We start from the raw sequence: 23852 nt of genomic DNA on the forward strand, positions 1-23852 counted from the left end.
CCTGGGCACAGCTAAGCAAACTCTACTCAAATTGGCATCTCCCAAGTATATTGCTTTGGGGCTAGTGAGCTAGAGGTTCCAAATTAGATCACAAAAATAATAAAACTATTAAAATGTAGTTTTCACTCTTAAGAATTATGGTACCTTTATTTGCTTTTTATTACTGACAAAGAAAAATCTCAAGTTCTAACTCTAAAAGTTGGCCCAGACTCATCATTGCTCATCTGAAAAAAAATCAATCCCAGGGAAGGAACCCATAATGTTTTTATCTACAGCATGACAATTCTCAGAATATTAAACAACCTTAAGTTCCATTTCATCTTTTCATAATCTAAATCAATTATTAGATGCACATTAAGGATCACAAGAAAGGGTACATCCTTTACAAATACGTTCTGCACATTATTACCTTTAACATATATCAACCTCACTGTGACCTTGAGAGGATATTTATTCCTAGTGAACATTTTAAACTACCTACTACATTTTCCTTGTAACCATAAATCTAATTTTGCTAATTCAATGGATCTTTAATGGGTCATAGGCAATTAGCTAACCAGTCCCATTCCATGAGTGTCAATTACATGCCTAATACTGTGATATATGGATTCAATCATGTCTTTACAATTATGAGATCTTTAGGATTGGAAAAATGTCTCAACATTTTAGCAATTCATTGCTGTAAATAGCACCATACACTTTGTTACACAGGCCAGCAGCATAAATGCAAATTCCTATGCAAACAAGCATTTTATATTTATATTTTATTTGCTTTTTAACCTTTTCTTGGATACACAGCTCTTGGAGAGTGATAATTTTTTAAATATGTCTAATTTAGTGGATACCAATAAAAGAACAAAACATCAAAAATATTTTTAGCTAAAGATTAAGAAATATGTCAACCTAAAACATACAGCAGCTCAGGTTCCTTGAGCTGACATAGCTCTATTTAGTAATTTGACTTTTAGAATGAGAGGATTCAGTTGATACTCTAGTATATCTAGATAGCATAAAAATATTTTTTAATCTTTTTTCAATAAGTGTTTAGCTTCTCTCAGTTTCTTCTACAATCTATTAGGTGTCTGATAGGTGATACCTTTATTTCACACATCTCTTTGAAGGTGGGGATGGGACAGGATAAATTTGGTCTCTACACTAGACTTTGATTTAATCTAGTCTAATTCACTAAAAATACACTCAGAGAAATGTTTACTAGTCTTGGAAAAAGATGTTCGATAAAAGCACAGTGAACATGGCCACATATAAATGGACAGGCTGAAGCTGCCCGTCACCAAGAGTGGCCGTTTTAGGGGGAAACTGATGACTAACTTTGTGTGCTTACCCTTAAGGCTGAACATTACTAGAGTCCTGAACACTATTTGTGAAAAAATGAATCTATGAATTTAATTTAAAAGTGCATTTGTAACAATTATTCAGTATTGCTAAGATTGTCTTCTGCAGTGGGCATGTCCAGCTATCCAGAAGAAGTTTGATTTAAGGATCCTCAAAATATCCTCTGAGTTGCCAATTCCATTCCCTCTGTCACAGGCAGTGTGGTAATTGCACCACACCCAGGTCTCTTGTTCAAGGCTAAGATTTGTCCTCTGCAGTCATCTTTACTAAAAAGTAAGCATATCCTGCGGGATGTAACACATAAAGCTGCTGCCAGTTCTGCTCAGACTTGACAATACTAGGAAACAGACTGTTTTTTTTTTTTAATTTTTTAATGTTACTGTTACTTAAGAGTAGGACATAATAGGAATAAGAAATTGAATTTAGAATAAAAATGAAAGGGTAATTTTGGATCATGCTATCAGATAGAAGACACTATTCCCAGAGGAACAGGGGAGGAAGACAGAGTTTTGGGGTTTATCTGGAAACAGAATTGGTGCCATAAGAAAGGGAAGGGATTAGTCAGGGAACAGGAAGAAAGGTAGGGTCTCTACGGGCCCTGATGGAAGCACATGGCCGTTTCTTGTTATCATTGTTCTTAATCCTACAATTAGATTGTACAGATTTTCTGGCCCAGGAGTAAAATCAAATCAGTTTACTATGTCAAAGACTTTGAGGCAGCTGTTTTGTTACCTTTATCTACCAAAGTTTTGTTTCCCTCCCTGCACCACAACACCCCATATTTACTTAAACATTTCCTTTATTTAATGTCATGCTTTTGGCCATGATACAATAAAGATGTCACTGACTAGCAATGTGGTTTGGAGGGTAATGTTATAATATCTGATATAATCCCAGGATAGAGAGACTGTCATCCATTTTTCCCCATCTGCTACCAAACAAGAATTCCATTGGAAAGGTATTAAAAAGTTGTTTGCTTCATCCAACACATAATCAATAAAATGCAAGAATAAAATCATGAGTCTCTCCCTGATTGAAAAAGTAAAAGTGTTAGTCATGTCCAACTCTTTGGGACCCCATGGACTGTATAGCCCACCAGGTTCCTCCATCCATGGAATTCTCCAGGCAAAAATACTGAAGTAGGTAGCCATTCCGTTCTCCAGGGGATCTTCCCAACCCAGGGATCGAACCCAACTTTCCTGTATTGCAGGAAGCTGCTTTACAGTCTGAGCCACACTCCTTGAACCTCTAGTAAAAGCCATAAAAAGTAATATAGGATATTGTTTTCTAAATATGGCACCTTAAACCTATGTTTAATGATGTCTTTACCCATCACTTCATGGGAAATAGATGGGTAAACAGTGGAAACAGTGGCAGACTTTATTTTGGGGGGCTCCAAAATCACTGCAGATGGTGACTGCAGCCATGAAATTAAAAGACACTTACTCCTTGGAAGGAAAGTTATTACCAACCTAGATAGCATATTCAAAAGCAGAGACATTACTTTGCCAACAAAGGTCCATCTAGTCAAGGCTATGGTTTTTCCAGTGATCATGTATGGATGTGAAAGTTGGACTGTGAAGAAAGCTGAGCGCCGAAGAATTGATGCTTTGGAAGTGTGGTGTTCAAAAGACTCTTGAGAGTCCCTTGGACTGCAAGGAGATCCAACCAGTCCATTCTAAAGGAGATCAGCCCTGGGTGTTCTTTGGAAGGAATGATGCTAAAGCTGAAACTCCAGTACTTTGGCCACCTCATACAAAGAGTTGATTCATTGGAAAAGACTCTGATGCTGGGAGGGATGGGGGCAGGAGGAGAAGGGGACGACAGTGGATGAGATAGCTGGATGGCGTCACCAACTCCATGGACGTGAGTTTGGGTGAACCCCGGGAGTTGGTGATGGACAGGGAGGCCTGGCGTGCTGGGATTCATGGGGTCGCAAAGAGTTGGACACGACTGAGCGACTGAACTGAACTGAACTGAACTTAGGTTTAAAGGGCGAAACTCTTCAAATACTTCAAAATCCAAAGGGAACAATGGAACTTGGTAGAAGCAACAGCCCATTTCTACTTGTCACATACTCCTAACAAAGGAGTTGCTGCCAGGGAAATCACTGGATCCGAGACACTGGAGCCAAGAGCTCCTTCTCCCATTCACCTCCTGCTCACACCTACACAGGGTCAAGGAGATGAGTATCCACTCTCAGATAGTTTATTAATAAAAGATTCTTAAGCTACCTGACCAAATGCTTTATTTCAAATTTCTTCTCTCACCAGAAAAGGCATATGAATTTTGATACCAATCTAAATAATTAAGGGTTTTTAACATTTTTTCCGGTCACATATAAAAGGTTCTTCATCCCTCTGGCAAAATAGTTACCCTCAGGGGAAAGAAAAACAATATTTATAGAAGAAAAAGGATAAATGATGATGTGATATTAAGATCTGCCACTGGTTCATTCAAAAGGCCACTGCTTCTTGTTCAAGTTACCACATGAATCTATACTACTAAGGAAGAAAAATTTCCATGGCTCAATGATGAGATAATGCCAGTAAGCAATTTATTAAAGAGTCTGTCATCCATCACTGGAAATTTGGAACAATAATGATGCATTGAAAATAAGTATTCATCCCAGGTTACTTTTCCTCCTCACAAATTCCTTCAGCTCCAATATCTCTTCAGTAAATTAATAGAATTTTGGTCTTAGTCTTTTTGGAAACAAGCCCAGGAAGGAGAAGGCACCAGCAGCAGCTGTCACAAACCCAATGGTACTTATCGCTCGGCTGGCCTATAAGGAAAAAGGAATCAAAAACACATCTTATTCTAAAAGCATCTTAGTGTCCTAAACCTCAGCTTTAGCTTGTTTCCTAAATCAGAGACTCATTTTAATGTACAATGGATGAACTTAAAGGTGAATGCAAAATTAAAATTTTGTACGAAGATGAAATAAATTTATAATTATGACAAAGATATAAATACACATAGGTTATTTTTATAGCCTCTGACAGTTTATAAACTTATTATGCCACAATTCCTAATAATCATCATGGTACACCTGGACAGTATAGCATTACTGTTTTATACTATTTGAGAAGTTAAAAGTGATTTGCCCAAGGGAGGCAGTAGCACCAGGGCATTTAGATATCGTTTAGTCCTGAATCATGTGTCCTCCCCCTATACATCCCCCGCTCCTAAGCACATACTCATTTGGCTGGGTCTATACCAAGGTGAATAGTGTGTGCATCTATGTGTGTGCATTGGTCGAGGGAGTGTAGACAAGAAAGCAGAGTACTCACTCAAGAAGTCTATTAAAAAGATGACAGCATTTGGATGGACGTGTGTGTGCATGTGTGTGTGTGTTCCCTGACTTAAAGCTGTTAGGAAGATAATTCAGGAATGTGATCTGAGGTAAATACCATACACTCTTACTTGGTAGATACACTTTATATTCCAATAAACAAACTTCAAGATAAGTCACTACTAATGTTAACTATTATGGCAAAAATTAATTTCTCATGTAGACAAACAAAAATAAATCACTCTCAAGTTCAATTGTCCATAAAGGAGTTCAGACATTTATAGCTTTAAGGGTATTAATCATCATCCTGATGAGGGAACTGATGAATATTCATGGTTGCATGGCACTCAACTAATATTACCTTCCATCTGCAAGGGTTTGAGTGCAATTTTATGACCCAAAGGTCACATTCAGATACTTCAGTGTCATCAGGTATTTGGAAAACAAGAGTTGTTTTCTAAGAGTTAAGAGTCAGGCTTTCAAATAAAGCTAAATATTTTTCCTAAACGACTCTGGGGACCAGCCCAAATGCTGAAAAACCTGACCCAGGTAACACTGGAGTGTGCCCTCTGTCTAACCCATAGCCCTCCACCACTGAGCCTGCCACCCCCATATGCAACATAATGCTCCCTCCCTAACTGAGGCTTCCCTGTGGGGAACAGGCAGCAAGGGCTCTGGCCAGGAAAGCAGCACAAAGAGTATTCACTTCATTACACCACCCTGTGGTCTGTAGGGACATGGCCTATAATTGTAATCTCTGCTCTGCCACCATCCCTAGTTGCCAGGGAGAATGACATTGGCAAACAATGGAAAAATCCTATTTTAGTTTACAACTCTTAATTCTATGTATTTGGTTGGTTGGCTATTTCTTTTATTTGTAATTCTTAATTAGTTGCTACCTAAATTGTTTTCAAGCAGAATTCACTGTAGCAGAGAACTACCCATATAGGACACAGGGAGCAAAAATGGGGTGGGAGATACAAGATACCTGGCAGAATTCCAAAAGGGGGCAGAATCAATAATCAGACAGGGATCAAGGATTACAAACCAAGCCCAAACCTCATGCAATTCCAGGCAGATGCTGAGATCCCAAGGAGTCTGACACAGGAAAAGTGGCAGGCAGTGAAAAAACTGGAAGGTGTAATTGGTGTCTGTAAACAGAGGTGTCCAATGGCAGCAGGGGACAGCCCTGGGAAAACCTGCAGGATCCTGGGGGGAGGGGGACAGCTAGATGCAGTCCTAACTCACTGGATGTCTTTCAGCCACTAGAAACAGAACACGTGAGAGAAATCTCTACATCTAAGAGACCTGGGGAGAGGACAGACAACTCAGTCCTAAATCAAAATTCCCTGAGACTGCACAGGCAAGATAAAATTATAATAAACCACTTCCAGTGTGCAGTTCCCCAAATTCCAAACATTTATTTCAAGTTGCATTCTAAATGGAAAAATCCCACATAATTTGGACAATCCCTTAGAGTTATGTGTAACAGGATCGATCTGCAAGATTAAAAAAATCCCAGGATGTCTATGGTGAGCCAGCATGAACAAGAACTTTTTGTGACTGATTTAGAATTATCAGATCACCAAATCCTATCCTACACACTTTGTCCTATACAGGGCTTTCAGGTGTGTGTGTGGGATGGGGGGCAGGCATGATTCTGAGGATCTATACATGCCCAGTGAAATGTTAGCTACAGCTGAAGCAGCTGGGTCCGGGTACCAGTGAAGCTGGGTCACAGACAACTACAGTGGTTATCAAAAATCTCTCTTCCCCCAAGACTCTAAGGCTACAGTGCTGCAATGAAGCACAGTCAGGTGTACTGCGTGTCAGCTCGCACAGGCACACTCAAGGGTGCTGCCATAGTGCACAAAAACAGGCGTATTTAGTAACTTGTTTAGACTCACAGTGAGAAATGTTGATTTTAGGAATTTATAAAAATAAAGACAAGCCACAGGCTGGAAGAAAACATTTGCAAAAGTCATATTTGATGAAGGACTGTTTTCCAAAATATGCTAAGAACTCTTAAAAATATGAAAACAAGTAAGCAACCCAATTAAAAATGGGCAAAAGAGTTTGAGACACATCACCAAATATGATATGCAGATAGCAAATAATATATGAAAAGATGGTCAACATCATACATATTTAAGGAATTGCAAGTTAAAACAATGGTGATATCACTATGTACCTATCAGAATGGCTGACCTCCAAAACACGGACAACGCCAAATGCTAAAGAAGATGTGGAGCAACAGGAACTCTCATTCATTACCGGGAATTCAAAATAGTACAGCCACTTTGGAAGCTAGCTTGGCAGTTGTTTTTTCTTTTAACAAAACTAAACATACTCTTACCATATGATCTGGCGATCATAATTCTTGGTGTTTATCCAAATGAGTCAAAAATTTACATCCACAAAAAAGCTGCACACAAATGTTTCTAGCAACTTTATTCATAATCACCACAACTTGAAAGCAATCAAGATATCCTTCAGTAGGTTAGTGGATAAATACACTGTAATGCATCCAGAAAATGGAATATTATTCAGTGATAAACAGAAATGAGCAATCAAACCATCTAATGAAAAGACATGGAAGAATTTTAAGTGCATTTTGCTTTGTATGATTTCAACTATATGACATTCTGGGAAAGATAAAACACACAGCAGTAAAAAAAAAATTAGTGATTATCAGAGGTTTATGGAGAGTGAGGAATGAATGACAGGCAGAGTATAGAGATATTCAGGGCTGGGAAACTATCCTGTATGATATTGTAATGATGGATACATGTATTATATATTGGTCAAAACCCACAGAAGGTACAACGCAGAGTGAACCCTAAAATTAACTATTCGAGGAGAGGAAAATTCTTTTCTTTACCCATCTTAAGTTCTCAGCTGAGGTTCTGTAATAAAAGACAAATTAACAAGAGGAAAATGAACAGCAGTTGATTAACATGCACGTCTCATACACTCATGGTAGAAATTCAGGGAAGAAGTAACTCAAAGACATGGCTTAGAATTCAGACTTATAGAGCATCTTCACCAAAGAAAAATAAATTTGTAGAGAAGTGAGGGAAAAGTGGTTCCTCTTCCAAGGGCGACAACCTGTGGGAAGGTAGGAAACTAATGGTATATAGAAGCCTGTGAGTAGTTTGTTAAGTAGATTCCTCTAGTGCCCTCTCCAGGCTGCTAAGGGTCTTACATTAAACACGGGTTGTCCCGGGTGATTACCTTTTGTCCTTCCTGGTAGAGTGGGGAGGCAGGATACCTTTGAAAGTTTCTGTCCTACTTTTAGAAAAATAGGGGGAGGGCAGCGAGCTTTATTTCCTTCTGCTCCTACTCAATTGCTTCTCAATTGCTCAAAATAATCCTTATGCCAAAGTAACATATTTGGGGTGGTATGCTCTGGTTTCCTTCAGTATGAACTCTGGTTGATAATGATGTATCAATGTTGGCTCATCTTATATAACAAATAATCCACAGTGCTATGGGATGCTAACAGTGGGGAAGGATATGTGTGTGTGTGTCGGGGTGGAGGGTACAGAATATGTGGGAATTCTGTATACACTTCCAGCTCAGTGTTGCTGTGAACTTAAAACTCTAAAAAGCAAAGTCCATTAATTTTTTTAAAAAATACAGAAAAGTACAAAGAAGAAAAGGATAGGGCCCACAATCCTTCCACCTTTCTAATCTTTTTATCATTTACCGTTTTTTGTTTAACTGGGAAATAGATGGGGAAACAGTGGAAACAGTGAGAGACTTTATTGTGTGTGTGTGTGGGGGGGGGGGGCTCCAAAATCACTGCAGATGGTAATTGCAGCCATGAAATTAAAAGACTCTTACTCCTTGGAAGGAAAGTTATGACCAACCTAGACAGCATACTAAAAAGCAGAGACATTACTTTGCCAACAAAGGTATGGTATGGTAATGAAAAAAAAAAAAATACTGAAGGACGGGGGCATTAAGACAGACAGAAAGACATGGTCTTGACTCTGCTTCAAGTCCCTTCTAGCCCCAGATTCATGACACAAAATGTTCTCATCTGTTTGGTCATGAACTTTCTGAGTGACCTTGGGTAATTCAATTCCCTTCTTTGTCCTTCAGTGTTCTCATATATTCTTGTTCTTTTCCATTTGTTTGAGGTCTGAAAACTTGATCAAGACTGGGTAGTTATTATCTTCCCAACGTAAGAAATTTTTATTTCTCCTAAAGAAAACTCACCTGCTCTGAAACTCCTTCTCCGTATCGAAGCAAAGTCACAAAATGCTCACAGTTGTTGACAAGTATGTCATATTCCACCTCTTGCCCAATAACAAACTCTGACCGTTGGATAACTTCTTCAACAGGGAGAGGGGGGTATGTATCATCATATTTATTGTTTATTCTGTATGTGTCTTTTCCAACAACATCCTTCAAAAGCTGCATCTTCACCAGGGCCTTTCTGCTGAATAGAGACTTGGCACTTGTAAACGATGGGGAGATGCCATCCTCTATAAGGAGAATTCTGGTTAGCAAAACACAACAATCCAGCCCAGTGAACTCCAATGCCATCCTAAGTTATCCTCAAACCAGAAACCACTTAATCTTACTAACCATCAACACTCATTCTCTAATTTACCAATAACACTTATTCAATACTCTAAGACTAAGAATATAAGAAAACTTTTTGAAAATTTCTATCTCCCCATTGGGCTTCCCCGGTGGCTCAGCAGTAAAGAATCTGCCTGTCAATGCAGGAGACATAAGAGATGAGGGCTCGATCCCTGGGTTGGGAAGATCCCCTGGAGCAGGCCATGGCAACCCACTCCAATATTCTTGCCTGGGAAATGCCATGGACAGAGGAGCCTGGTGGGCTACAGTCCATGGGGTTGCAAAAGAGTCGGACACGACTGAGCGACTAAACAACAACATATAGAACAAACTGGGTGTGAAAAATCTACTCATTCTTGAGGTGTAAGTTCTCTATCAATTAGTATTATTATTAGGGATCTTGGCATATGTTTCTAACATAGTACAGAGAAGATCACTGCCCCCTTTTTCTATAAAGCCCCTGTTTTTTGGTATCAGAACTTTTCTAAATTAGTATGCTTGGGCTTAGCAGCAGAGTGTTAAGATTGATGCTCTCCTCTTACAACTAAGCTGCACTTCTTACAGCTACCTCTCTGCTTTTACACTTATTCTTTTAATCAGGCTTTACTTTGAAATCTGCTGGGGACCCTAAGCATTTGACAAGGTCAGTTGGGATCAGCTGGGGCCCTGTCTTTGTTTTGCTAGTTCCTTTAGCCAAGAAACTAAGTCCTAAAACTAAGCCTAATGCAGTAGGCACTATCCACTCTATGTGGTCCTTTGCTGTGCTCCACCCACCTGTCACAACGCCCTGTGCCCCACCACTCCATCTTACTGCCTCTATTGGTAAGCATTTGCCTGTTGCTAAGTCGCTTCAGTTGTGTCCAACTCTGTGTGACTCCATAGACGGCAGCCCACCAGGCTCCCCCGTCCATGGGATTTTCCTGGCAAGAGTACTGGAGTGGGTTGCCATTGCCTTCTCCCAAGCATTTGCCTAAACAGCCCCAAATCTCTGTATCCTGACTTGCCATGGTTGTTATCTGAGATTGGAAAAGTGATTCCTTAGTGTTCAGCTTTAAAGCCAGGCCCTAGGCCCTCTCTAGCTGCCCAAGATTGCTATGCTTGGCCATTGTTGAAGTAAACCATGAGATGAAAGGCTGCTATATAACCAGTGTTTAGACACTTTTCCTTTCAGTAATGACTAAAAGCAAACTTTTTTTCCTACTCCTCTTTTTTTTCACTCCTTTGAACTCCTTTTCATTGGAGTAGCATTTTCAATACCTTACATATTCCAAATTCTTACACAGTACAAGTTCATAGAACACGTATATCCTAGTTAGAATTACTCATCAACTAGTTTGAAGCAATCAATTTATTGATGACAAAATCAAAGTGTGGAGAGAGAAACTGGCTTGCGGAACATCACACAAGTAGTTAACAGAAACAGGAATTTAATTTCAGTCAAAGCTCAGTGCTTGAACCATATCAGTATGGAGCTTAAGATGTGAAAAAAAGGAAACAGCACAAAAGCCTCATATTGTTTTTTAAATGTGAAAGCTGCAGAGATAATATAAAGAATTCCTTAGTATTAATCACTAGACTCTACAGAATGAATAGCTCTGTATCGTAAATGCCATTTTATTTGCCATTTCCATTTCCAGTATTCCAGAACAAGTGGCAAATAGCTCAAAATCTCGCAAAAATCACTTCATTAAAAGTTCTCAGAAGCTCTCAAGATAGTAAAACTTCAACCTGTAAACACTTCTTTTTAAAGGTATCTTGAGGGAAAAAATATTCTAGGCTCTTTATTTGCATACATTTTTCTTAATAGCTTGTACTCATTTCTAAACATGTAGAAAATACAGAAAAATACAGCATAAACACTAAATATAAATTACCTGCTATCCTGCCAGAAATAACTATCATTATTAATGTATTTACACTGTCTTTATCACTTGCAAATATACATGTATGTGTTTACATTAACATGTATGTGTATATATATGATTTCTTTGCAAACTCGATACCATATTACACATTGCATTTTTAATCTGTAATTTGCCAATAGTTATCATACCAGATCATCTTTCATGCAATTAAAGATATCTAGAAATTACTTTCAGCTGTTAAAGTGGCCACTGTTTTAGTCTGCTTAGCACTTCATCCTACCACTACTTCTTTCTTTCTAGAAAAGACTCTGTCTAAGCCAGTCATACTGTCCCATTCCTGGACATAGTGATGGTTCCGTAATGGACAGGGGACCCACACCAGACAATCAAGAGTCATTCTCCATGATTTTTCTAACTTTAGCAGACAAAGAGTATCTCTCTCCTGTGGGTCACCAGCCTACAAGGATGTGAGCCTAAGGATGCCTAGGGTCATCAGTTCAGCTTCTTAGACATAGCCTGGGAAAATAAATAAAATATATACAAAAAGAATGCAGATGTGGGACAAAGAGTTTTGATAGTGTTTAAACTTCTAGATCCAGGTATCCCTGAGACCAGCCTCATCTCTTCCCTTCCTGTAGTTTACTTCAGTAAAGCAATGAATTTGCCTTTTTTTCTAAACTAATTTGATTTATTACTTGCGACTAAAAAGTTCTACCAAACACAAAATCCTAATATCTGAGGCTAAATCATAATTCATTTAACCATTATCTTTTTAATCTTATTAATCCATTGTCTATCTTTTTTTACCCACCATAAAAAATCAATAGTTACTTTTTTCCCATTGTCCTTTTTTTAAACCATTATAAATGAGATAGCAGTGAACACTCTAATACACAAATCCTAAATAAGTTCTCTAAAAATATTTCCCAAGAATAGATTCATAGAGGTAGAATTACAGGATCAGAGCATGGAAACTCTTTTAAGACTCTTAACGTGCATGCATGCCAAGTCACTTCAGTCATGTCCAGCTCTTTGTGATCCCATGGACTGTAGCCCACCAGGCTCCTCTGTCCATGGAGTTCTCCAGGCAAGAAGACTGGAGTGGGTGGCCATGCTCTCCTCCATGGGATATTCCCGACCCAGGGATCAAACCCATGTCTCCTGCAGTTCCTGCGTTGTAGGCAGATTCTTTACCACCCAGCCACCAGGGAAGCTCAAGACTCTTGACACATCTTGCTAAATTGTTTTGGGGAATGATTTTATCAACTTGTATTTCTATCAACAATATCCTGTGTTCATTTCATTATACCTTTATCAACACTGATTTTCATTTTTTAAAATTCTGCTAATGTGAGAGGCATAAAATCTATCATTTTATAATTCCTAGATGACTTAAAAGCTGAATGCTTTAAAAATGGGTCTTGGAGACTTTCATCTTCTACAAACTGTTCACAATCTTTTATCCATTTGTTTGTTGGGATTTGAGTATTCACTGTTCCCTCGGAGGAAGAAACTCTTGCCCCAAATATCATGTGCTAGGTTTCCTCACCTCTTTCAAGTTTTCTCAAATGTTACTTTCTCATGAGATTTTCCCGACCAGCTAATTTCAAACTGTAGCAACTACAACTCCCCAGAACTTCCTATCCTGCTTCTATGATTTATTTTCTCCATATCACTTATCTCTAATCTAACATTGCTTTCTGTATTCTGTTCATACTCCCTCTCTCAGGCTCTCTGTCTCCTCTCTCTCTGTCTCTCTCTCTCTCTGTCCACTAGAATGTAGGGACTGGCTTATGTATCCCTAGCATTTGAATAATATTTGGCATATAACAAGAAAAATCTATAAATAGATGTTAAGTGATTGAAATAATCTACTTGTATTATATATAAAGACACTGACTCTTGTCACATTTGTGGCAAATATCTTCCCCAGTTAATTCAGTTCAGTTCAGTTCAGTTCAGTCGCTCAGTCATGTCCAACTCTTTGCAACCCCATGAACTGCAGCACACCAGGCCTCCCTGTCCATCACCAACTCCTGGAGTTAACCCAAACACATGTCCATCAAGTCAATGATGCCATCCAACTATCTCATCCTCTGTTGTCACCTTCTCCTCCTGCCTTCAATCTTCCCCAGCATCAGGGTCTTTTCAAATGAGTCAGTTCTTTGCATCAGGTGGCCAAAGTACTGGAGTTTCAGCTTCAACATCAGTCCTTCCAATGAACACCCAAGACTGATCTCCTTTAGGATGGACTGGTTGGATCTCCTTGCAGTCCAAGGGACTCTCAAGAGTCTTCTCCAACACCACAGTTCAAAAGCATCAATTCTTCGGCGCTCAGCTTTCTTTATAGTCCAACTCTCACATCCATACATGACTACTGGAAAAACCATAGCCTTGACTAGACAGACCTTTGTTGACAAAGTAATGTCTCTGCTTTTCAATATGCTGTCTAGGTTGGTCATAACTTTCCTTCCAAGGAGTAAGCATTTTTAATTTCATGGCTGCAATCACCATCTGCAGTGATTTTGGAGCCCCAAAAAATAAAGTCAGCCACTGTTTCCACATCTATTTGCCATGAAGTGATGACACCGGATGCCATGATCTTAGTTTTCTGAATGCTGAGCTTTAGGCCAACTTTTTCACTTTCCTCTTTCACTTTCATCAAGAGGCTCTTTAGTTCTTCTTCACTTTCTGCCATAAGGGTGGTATCATCTGCATATCTGAGGTTATTGACATTTCTCCTGGCAATCTTGATTCCAGCTTGTGCTTCCTCCAGCCCAGCATTTCTCATGATGTACTCTGCATATAAACAGGGTGACGATACACAGCCTTTACATACTCCTTTTCCTATTTGGAACCAGTCTGTTGTTCATTTACTTTTTGTGTTTTTTTTTTTTTAATCCATAAGCTTAAAATCCTAATGTTACTTGGCTTTTGTGATTTCTTCAATGCCACTTTAGCCTTAGAATTGTTCATTCTTGTCCAGTCGCTAACTCGTGTCCAACTTTTTGGGACCCCATCGACTATAGCATACCAGCCTTCCCTGTCCTTCACTATCTTCTAGCATTTCATATGATGTACTCTGCATATAAGTTAAATAAGCAGGGTGACAATATACAACCTTGATGTACTCCTTTCCCAATTCTGAACCAGTCCATTGTTCCATGTCCAGTTCGGACTACTGCTTCTTGACTTAATACAGCATACAGGCTTCTCAGGAGACATGTAAGGTGGTCTAGTATTAACATTTCTTTAAGAATTTTCCACAGTTTGTTGTGGTCCAGACAGTCAAAGGCTCTAGTGTAGTCAGTGAAGCAGAAGTAGATGTTTTTCTGGAATTCCCTTGCTTTCTCTATGATCCAATGGATGCTGGCATCTGTACATCTGGAAGTTCTAGGTTCACTTACTGCTGAAGCCTAGCTTGAAGGATTTTGAGCATAATCTTGCTAGCATGTGAAATTAGTGAATTGTATGGTAGTTTGAACACTCTTGGGCATTGCCCTTCTTTGGGATTGGAATGAAAACTTAATTTTTCCAGTCCTGCGACCATTGCTGAGCTTTCCAAATTTGCCCACATACTGAGTGCAGCACTTTCACAGCATCATCTTTTAGGATTTGAGAAAGCTCAGCTGGAATTCTATCACCTCCACTAGCTTTTTTCGTAGTAATGCTTCCTAAGGCCTACTTGACTTCACACCCCAGGATGTCTTAGAATATCCTTCCAAAATCCTAGATCAGCTGGATTTACCTAGTTTCTACATTATATTTCTGGTTTGTTTTATAATTTTGTTCATGATTACTTCTTGTAGCAAGAAAGCTAAAAAACTCCCAGGAACTTCAGAAAGCAAAACTTACCTAGAGGTGCTATGTTGATAACATACCCATCACCCAAGTACAGTGCCCAATGTTGATAACAAGGACGAAACACTTCAATCAAATCCCCTGGCCGAGGATTGCCAGGATAGCTCAAACTAAAGCAATCATTAAATGCCATCTGCAATGACAGACACCAAGATCTAGCTGATGTGACTTGCCAAAAGAAAATCAGTTCAAGGCTTCTATAGAAACATAACAATACAGACTTTATTGGGACTGCATCCCTTATTAAATATTTAGACTCACACCACTGTCCTTTGAATGATTCCAACACAGAATTATGTGCACACATACAGGCAAGTGGAGAAAGAATCTGTCTTCTATTGCTTAATTTTCTACAGCAGTGCTTCTCATACTGATTAACCCCAGGGCTCCTTTGTTATAATAAGCATTTCATAATTCTCTCTTTAAATCCAGAAATTCGTGGATAATGTAATTTACCTATATACAAGATTTCAAAAATTAATATGATACCCTATTTGGAATAGAAAGGGGAAGTAAATTTGTAATAATACTTGTTTTACTGTGTAAATGCTGAGTTCATGAATACCCAAAAATATAATAAAGCACTTATAATAAAATACATCAGGGTTTAGAAGTAGAAGATCAGAGTCTTTCAGCCTTTCATATAGCAACATAGTAAAATCAAAAAGAAGAGGTTTGTAGACACTAACATTCTGTGCAAAAAAAAAAAAAGCAAAAACCTTTAATTGCAAAACTTACTCTGTGTTTTAAGCAGACACAAGTTCCAGGCTCAGAAGAGTGTCCAGTCTGATATCCAGGCATACTGTAAGACACAGGACCTTTCTTCCTTGTGCTGAACTGTGCTGTGCAGACTTAGGCACACTTGCGTCCGCCTGAAACCATATACAATTCCCCGTGTCACTGTCCTTTGAAGTAAAAGTCTTTTGCTTTATCTGAGTCTCCCAGACCTCCCCTGAGTCTCAAGAGGCTGACTCAAGGGTTAATGATTAGGTGTATGGCATAAACCGAGCACTTCCCTCGTGGCTCAGATGGTAAAGTGTCTGCCTACAATGCGGGAGACCCAGCTTCAATTCCTGGGTCGGGAAGATCTCCTGGAGAAGGAAATGACAACCCACTCCAGTGTTCTTGCCTGGAAAATCCCATGGTCAGAGGAGCCTGTAGCCTATAGGCTCCTCAGTCTATGGGGTCGCAAAGAGTCAGACACGACTGAGTGACTTCACTTTCACTGTTCACGGCATAAACCAACACAACTCTGTAAGGCAACTATTCTCCAACTAAAACTAAATTTAAAATAAGTAAAGAAGTAGTTGGCACATAACAAGTAATATATATGTCTCAACTGTCTCAATTAAACAGCTAATCTTTGGGATATTCCCCACAAATATTTTTTGGTTATAATTTCTATTCAAAAAAGGAGTTAATGAATTTAAAAGAAGAGTTAATGATTAGGAAATGTGAAAAGGTAGAAAAAAGGAATAGCTGTTGAGTGGGGAAACTGGTAACAATTTAGACTATAAACCAGCCACATGGTAGAGTCACCAAACTCCTAGTTCCCTGAAAGATAAAGATCTCACATTCCTAAATTGTTTTTACAGGTGAAAACTACTGACCTCAAGCATATAGACCCCCAAATGGTTGAAATCACAAGATTAATCATCTTTGAAACTTCACATTGGATACTATCCAATATAAGAACTGAGCATAAGCTGATCACACAGCCTGTGGCCCCTCCCTCACCTTGCCTTTAAACACCCTTCTCTGAAAGCCATTGGGGAGTTCAGATCTTTTCAGCATGAACTGCCCATTCTTCTTGCTTGGCACCATGCAATGAATACTATACTTTCCTTCACCACAACCCAGTCTCAGGAGATTGACTTTGCTGCATGTCAAGCAAGAGGACCCAAACCCAGGTTCAGCAACATACCCACTAAATATCAGTAAATGCTCCTTGTTACTGTGACAACCACAAACACCCTCCAGATTTCCACCACTCCTCAACTGCCCTGCTTACTGTCTAATTCTTCATTTTTGAATCCAAAACAAGTGCAAAGTAGTTGAGGCAGAAAGGAGACAATTTTGAAGTTTGGGAAGTTCATCATATTAATGTGTATGTCTGAAAATTCTCAGTTTGGTGATTTTTTTCCTTTGAAGAGAGTATTTTTAAGAAAGAACATATAAGTCTCTGATGGGTGATTTTTATGGAACATTACATTTCCTATGTATAGCACTGAAGCAGAATGACTCAGTAAAAGGAAGTTATGTACATTCACTGATAATCAAAAAGGGATTTTATGCTATATCCATGTTGAACATCTAATTGACAACAGAGTATTCCTCGGCATCTCTCACTCTAATGTAGATACTCATTTACAAAATAAACCCCAGTGCCAGAAAGGGAAACTTCCAAATCATCTAAATTATAATTATAATAGCATAGGCAAAGGACTTGGGAATACAGACTATTATTTCCCTGGCACGCTAAAAGTCTTTTTTTACAACAATTAATATTGGGAGGGTGTTTTCTCAAGTATTTGTATGCCATCTGTTGAAAAGTTCAATCATCACCCTGTCACAGAAAGGAGGCCAAATGCAAGCTGTCCATCTGTTGAAAAACAACTATTAAAACAACTTTATGGAAACCGTTAAGTCTAACCACCCTCTCAAATATGTTTGAGTCTTATTAAAATGGCAGTTCAAAATTTGGCCACATGGGCACTAAAAGGAAAAATAGATACTACACTATGATATAAACAAACACATTTCCCATGAATAGGAAGCAGCAAGCACACACAGCTGCCTGTTAGCATTCAGAGACCTAGCCAAGCTTACAATAATAACCACCATTTGAACAGAAAGTACTTTGTAGTATAACATGTTTTTTTTTCAAGTGCACTATCTCAATTAACCCTAATTAATTTTTTAAAAAATCTACCATGATTTGACTTTATTATGTTATTATCCCATTTTACAGCTAAAATGATAGTAGCAAATGCCAATTTCTGAAAAATACTCACTGAAATCCTTGAATTATAAAACATGGAGGGAAAAAAATAACTGGCTTACGTGTGAGAGATATGATTTCTTGCTTCAGGTCTTCTCCATGACTTCTGTCACTTTGAGACTTATATGCAAAATATAAAACTATAAAACATAAAGAAGAAAAACAGATAGGAGGAAATCCTCAGGCTCCAGGGTAAACAAAGATTTCTTAGACTTGATACCAGAAGTGTGCATATGTGTGCTCAGTCATGTCCAACTCTTTGCGACTCCATGGACTGCAGCCCGTCACGCTCCTCTGTCCATGGGATTTCCCAGGCAGGAACACTGGAGAGGGTTGCCACTTCCTTCTCCAGGGAATCTTCTCGACCCAGAGACCGAGTCAGAGTCTCTTGTATCTCCTGCATTGGCAGGTGGATTCTTTAGCACTGCTCTACCTGGGAAACTGATACCAAAAGTACTATCCATAAAAGGGAAAACTGACAAATTTGATGTCCTCAAAATGTCAAACTTTTGCAACACAAAAGATCCTGCTAAAATGACAAAAAAGATAAGCTATGGAGCAGAAGAATATTTTTGAAAACCACATATCCAAGAAAGGACCAATATCAAGAACATAAAAAGAACACTCAAAACTTAACAATTGAAAAGACTACAGTTAGAATCTGAGCAAAAGACACAATGACACATTTTGTCAAAGAAGAGACACAGATGTCAAGCAAGCCATGTTACATCATTAGCAATTAGGGAAATTTGGATTAAAACCACGATAGCACTACTTACCTATCACAATAGCTAAAATAAAAAAACTGTGACCAGAGAAAATTCTGGCAGGGATGTAGAGTTACTGAATCATTCACGCAGTGCTGGTGAAAATATAAAATGTTGCAGTCACTCAAAGCAGTCTAGAAATCCCTTTAAAAATGTAACTCATAACTACCATGTGTGCTTGCATAAGTTGCTTCAGTCATGTCCGATTCTTTGCAACCCCATGGACTGTAGCCTGCCAGGCTCCTCTGTCCATGGGATTCTCCAGGTAAGAATACTAGAGTGGGTTGCCAAGTCCTCCCCCAGGGGATCTTCCCCACCCAGGGATGGGACCCATGTTTCCTGCATTGCAGGCAGATTCTTAGGAAGCCCTTATAACTACCATATGATCCAGCACTTGCACTCCTACATATTTATTCCAGAGATTGAAAACATGAGACTTATATTGACTCAAAAACCTGTATAAAACCTATACAAAAACCTATTATAGCATAATAGCCCCAAACTGGTACATCCCAGATGATCTTCCATGGGTGAACAATAAACAATTTGTGGCACATCCACAGCATGGAACATTACTAAGAAATAAAAAGGAACAAACTGCTGACGAATGCAACAGCATAACCAGGATGAATCTCCAGAGAACTGTGCTGAGTGAAAAAAGCCAGACACAACATTATATATATAATTCCATCTATATACAACATCCTTGACATGACCAAATTACAAAAATAGAGAATGAATAGTGGTTGCCAGGGGTTAATGAAGTGGTAAAAAGGAAGTGGGTGTGGCTATAGAAAGGCAACATATGAGAGATGTTAGAGGTGGTGGAATACTCTGCCTCTCCACCTGGTCCATGTCAATAACCTGTTTGTGATACTGCAGTGTGGTTTTGCAAGAAGTTGCCACTGGGAAAAAGCAGGCAATGGTACAAGGGATCTCTCTGCATTATTTCTTACAACTGCATGTGAATCTACAGTTAGCTCAAAATAAAAATCTTTAACAGAAAAAGAAAATTCACTGTATTTTTTCCCACAGAGAAGAGGATCAATATGTGGAAATTATACTGAGACAGCTTTTAGCTGTATATGAGGAAAATTCTTCTTACATTGAAGGTGATCTAACAATGAAATGGAGGACCTTGTACAGATAGCAGTCCCTGTCACTGAAGATCCTTAAATACAGTCACAGTCAATAAAAAGAAGATTTCCATGGGAGGTGGGGAAGATGGTGGTAGGGAAAAGAGGCCTCCCAAGTTCTCTTTGATCTCCAGTGTTCATCTCATTCTATTTCCCAGTAACTGTGCAATCCTCAAACCAACCCCACAAAGTAGATATAATTATTTCCCCCGTTTTAAAGATGAGGAACCTGACATTTACCACAGTTCAGGGACTCATACAAAGTCACACAGTGGGAAAGGGCAGAACCCACATCTGGACTTAGAGTAGCCGACGCCTAGTTCAGGCTCTTCTTCATCCCAAACTGCTTGTCCCCATGTGAGCTGTATCTCCTCCCTAACTGACCTTTGAGATCGGGTGACATTTGTGACCTGATGATTACCATCACCTTTTTACAGATGAGGAAACAAGAGACTCATATGATTTAAGTATCAGAACTAAAGTCACACAGATAGTGACAGAACTATAATTCAGTCCCAAGTCTCTTTGTTTTCCAGACTGCATGCTCCTTCCTTACATCACTGATTAACATCATTGACCAAAGGAACTGCTACAAAACAAAATTTCATCTTTTCCCTCTCCTCAAATATCCATCAGATAAAGAGGCTGCAAAAGCATACAGAATGTGTATTTCATAAAACAACATAGGAGGGTTTTAAACATTCATACATGGAACCAGTGAGTCATCGGAAGTGGAGCCTTAGGGAACCCCTGCTCTTCTGCAGGGGAGGTGTCAAGATGAGAAGATTCTAGATGCATTTAGAAGGTTCCCAGACTCATATCTTAGAGAAATGTCTAAAACCTGTCTGCTTGAATAATTTTATTTTCATGGCCATCCACCCATTTCATTCAAGCCCAAGTATGTCATGTCGTGCTTCTGAAAGACAATAATTCAGAACCAATTAAAGATACATTTTTAAGTCGTCTGCTGAAAGCTGTGTGTGTCACCTTTAAGGTAAAAATTTTAACAGTTCATTTTAACAGTTCATCTGCACAGAATTGTTTGACTAGTTTATAATAAAGAGTGACAAGAAAGTAAGTCTGTAATCTTTATGCAAGAAATTTCCTTTTTCAACTGCCAAAACAAGCTGCCCTGTTTATAGCTCCCTGTAGGTCCCTGGGGCTACATCAAAAGAAATAACAGGCCCCTGCACAGAGAGGGACTGGCTGATTAACTGCTGCTCATGTCCATGGAGCCACCTGTGCTACAAGAATACTAACAGCACTTTTTCACAAACTACTCCCAAGGATGCTATCGGCAGTCTGAAACATGATCACAGCCTATCCTTATATAAGTCCAAAAGTCTCCCAATTCAATTTGGACCCTTTCCCACTCCAGCAGCACATTTCATCCATAGCCCTGCCACATTGAGATGGTTCCACAAATCTCCCTGTTCCCAGATTGGCTACTTCACAAACTCTCAGAGCTGCAAGGATCCTTGGTCCAACATCCTCTCCCTACAGCTGAGGGTTCCACGTCCCAGTATGATGAATCTTCCTCAGCCACTGCCCAGTCATTCCTTGCCTGGAACCCCTCCATGGATCCTCATGTTGAGTCTGCATCGCACCCTGTCTGTAATCTTGGACTCCTTATTCATCCCTATGTTCTAAGCAAACCAGACCATTATTCCTCACTTTCACCTGGAGTTACGTTGCTAATAATGAAATTTCTACTTGGCATTTGCTGATCATTTCCAAATGACCCACTCTTAAAGGTCCAGATCAGATACCATCTCCTCCACAGGGTCTTCCTCCACTCAGCCAGAACTGACTATGAGCTTTCAAATTACCACTGCTCCTTTCTCTAACACCCACTATGTTTCCTACACCTGCATCACTTATTGGTGTCTAGGGAATTTTCTGCTCCATGCAGAGGGCCGGTTCCTGTTTATCTCTACACCTTCAGTTTCCTGCAGAGCTTATCTGGCTCAAATAACTGCTCAGAATGTTTAATAAATGAAGGAATGAGGATTCCAAGCTCGGGGAGAAGAGAATGGCTGGGCTTTTCCAGCACATAAATTACATTAACAGTTCTGAATGTCAAAGTGATATCACCATTGGTTGTTCCAAAGCCTAACAGAGCATAATAATAAAGGTTTATATTGTAACTCATTTCCATGAGGATCTGATGCCGGAAAAGACTGAAGGCAGGAGGACAAGGGGACAACAGAGGATGAGATGGTCTGATGGCATCACCAATTCAATGGACATGAGTTTGAGCAAGCTCTGGGAGATGGTGAAGGACAGGGAAGCCTGGCATACATGGGGTTGCAAAGAGTCTGAGCGACTGAACAACAGCAGCAACAGTGATAAAGAACTCGCCTGCCAATGCAGGGTACATAAAGTGATGCGGGTTCCATCCCTGGGTCGGGAAGATCCCCTGGAGGGCATGGCAACCCATTCCAGTGTTCTTGCCTGGAGAATCCCTTGGACAGAGGAGCCTGGCAGGATACAGTCCATAGTGTCGCAGAGTCGGATACAACTGAAGCGACTTACCACCCCCCTGCGCACCCCACGACCACCACCACCACCCTCACCTCACACACACACACAAGGGATAGAGGCTTTGGTAAGCAAGACCAGGTCCAGTCCCTGTTTTGCCATTTGATAGCTGTGTGATTTGGGAAAGCGAGTCTCTCTTTCCCTGTGGCCTCTTTAAAAAAAAAAAAAAAAAAGATGTGGGTGAAATTACATGCTCTCCACTGGTTCTTGGGGCTCTCGTCTGACAGTAGGTTCAGCAAGGCTGTCTGGGGGCCTAGCAGGCTTCCCTCCCCATCCCTAGGACACCTCACTCTGACGCCGGCTTGGTGTCCCCTCCAGTGGCAGCGGCGAGGGTCCTGAGGTCCTGCCGGCCTCACCGCTGCTGCCCCTCCCGCTAACGGCCCGGGCTCCACTCCACCTGGGGGGAGGTCAAGGCGGCAGTGGCCGTCTACCGGTAACCAGGGCGGCCTCCAGCGCCAACTCCACCCTGCCGCGCGGAGACTTCCTGGCGCCCCGACGCTGCCGCGCACGCACGCTCGCCGCTCCTGCCGCCCGCCCAGCCGGCCGGCCCCGCGCAGCCGCCGGAGTACCCTCCGCTCGCTCGCCCCCGACTCCGCACACGTCTCTATCCCCCAACGCCGCACTCCTGGGAGCCCCACGGAACACCTGCCCTCCGCCCGCACAGGCACACACACAAACCCTACAGCCGAGGCGCAGCCCCAGCGCGGGAACTAACCAAGGAACCGCGCCCCTCCACTGCGACGTCCTGGCTGGTCAAGGCACGGAGGTTGTACAGTTAACTTGTCTTGTTGAGCCCAGAAATGTTATAAGCATGAATACACACTGCATCCGCTCGAAGTGCGCCCCCCGCCCCCCAGCTCTATACAGACCCTCGGAGTCAGTAGAAAGGGTCCTGGTCCCTGTGCCCCAAGAAAGCACCTCAGTCTAAGCTGGGGGTGGGGGGAGGGTAATGGGGAAAGGGGTGGGGAAGGAAGCAGTGACCTTAAAAAACCTTCCTCCTTCCCACCACACATGGTGTATTCTGTGAGCCCGATCCTGCGCCCAGGACTGTGGGGACACGCATGGACCCCCCACCCACTTTGGCCTCCTCCCTGTCGCCACCCTGCAGCCCAGGATCAACTTCAGAAGTGGGCGGAGTGGGGAACGGAGGAAGGAAGGGTGCACAGGTCCCCGTTTCTTCCAGTGAGGAATTTACCTGGCTCCAGATGCGGCCTTCCTTAAAGAAGAGGCTCTAGGAGGCAGCCAACTCCCCTCCCCCACATCCCCGCCCCGCCCCTGACAAGGGTCTGCTTCTATTTAGAGGAGTAGAGCAGGTCTTTTATTCAGTGTGACCTGGGTGCATGTGACAGGGCAGCACCTATCTGACTCTCTTTCAGGCCATAGGCCAACAGAGGCCTCCAGGAATAAAGCCATGAGAGTTTAAAAATAAAGGTGGGCGTG

General features: G+C 40.7%; 1 protein-coding gene across 19 annotated transcripts; it reads right to left on the reverse strand.

Annotated features, from left to right (window-relative positions):
* Window positions 1-3888: 3888 nt before the first annotated feature.
* On the reverse strand, window positions 3889-23663 carry PLAAT1 (phospholipase A and acyltransferase 1). 19 transcript variants are annotated; one of them, XM_010801239.4, is made up of 7 exons: window positions 23608-23663; window positions 18748-18830; window positions 18031-18108; window positions 15706-15839; window positions 14962-15100; window positions 8873-9141; window positions 3889-4138 (listed from the first exon to the last, which is right to left on the reverse strand). In XM_010801239.4, exons 4-7 carry the CDS (start codon window positions 15766-15768, stop codon window positions 4037-4039), a joined length of 573 nt encoding a protein of 190 aa, XP_010799541.1. In that variant the 5' UTR covers window positions 15769-15839; window positions 18031-18108; window positions 18748-18830; window positions 23608-23663; the 3' UTR covers window positions 3889-4036. The 19 variants fall into 19 exon arrangements, with proteins under 19 accessions (XP_010799541.1, XP_059742052.1, XP_059742055.1 ...); XM_059886069.1 differs by having other exon boundaries at window positions 18031-18409; XM_059886072.1 differs by having other exon boundaries at window positions 23128-23631.
* Window positions 23664-23852: the final 189 nt, after the last annotated feature.

Source organism: Bos taurus, chromosome 1 (assembly GCF_002263795.3).
Source record: "Bos taurus isolate L1 Dominette 01449 registration number 42190680 breed Hereford chromosome 1, ARS-UCD2.0, whole genome shotgun sequence".
Lineage (NCBI taxonomy): Eukaryota > Metazoa > Chordata > Mammalia > Artiodactyla > Bovidae > Bos > Bos taurus.

Coding starts and splice junctions, on each gene's coding strand:
- PLAAT1 (XM_005201527.5), bottom strand. CDS start 15,768: ATGCCTGGATATCAGACTGGACACTCTTCTGAGCCTGGAACTTGTGTC. Junction 15,101..15,705: donor GTGTCTGCTTAAAACACAGA/GTAAGTTTTGCA, acceptor CTGTCATTGCAG/ATGGCATTTAATGATTGCTT. Junction 4,139..8,872: donor GAGAAGGAGTTTCAGAGCAG/GTGAGTTTTCTT, acceptor TTTTCCTTATAG/GCCAGCCGAGCGATAAGTAC.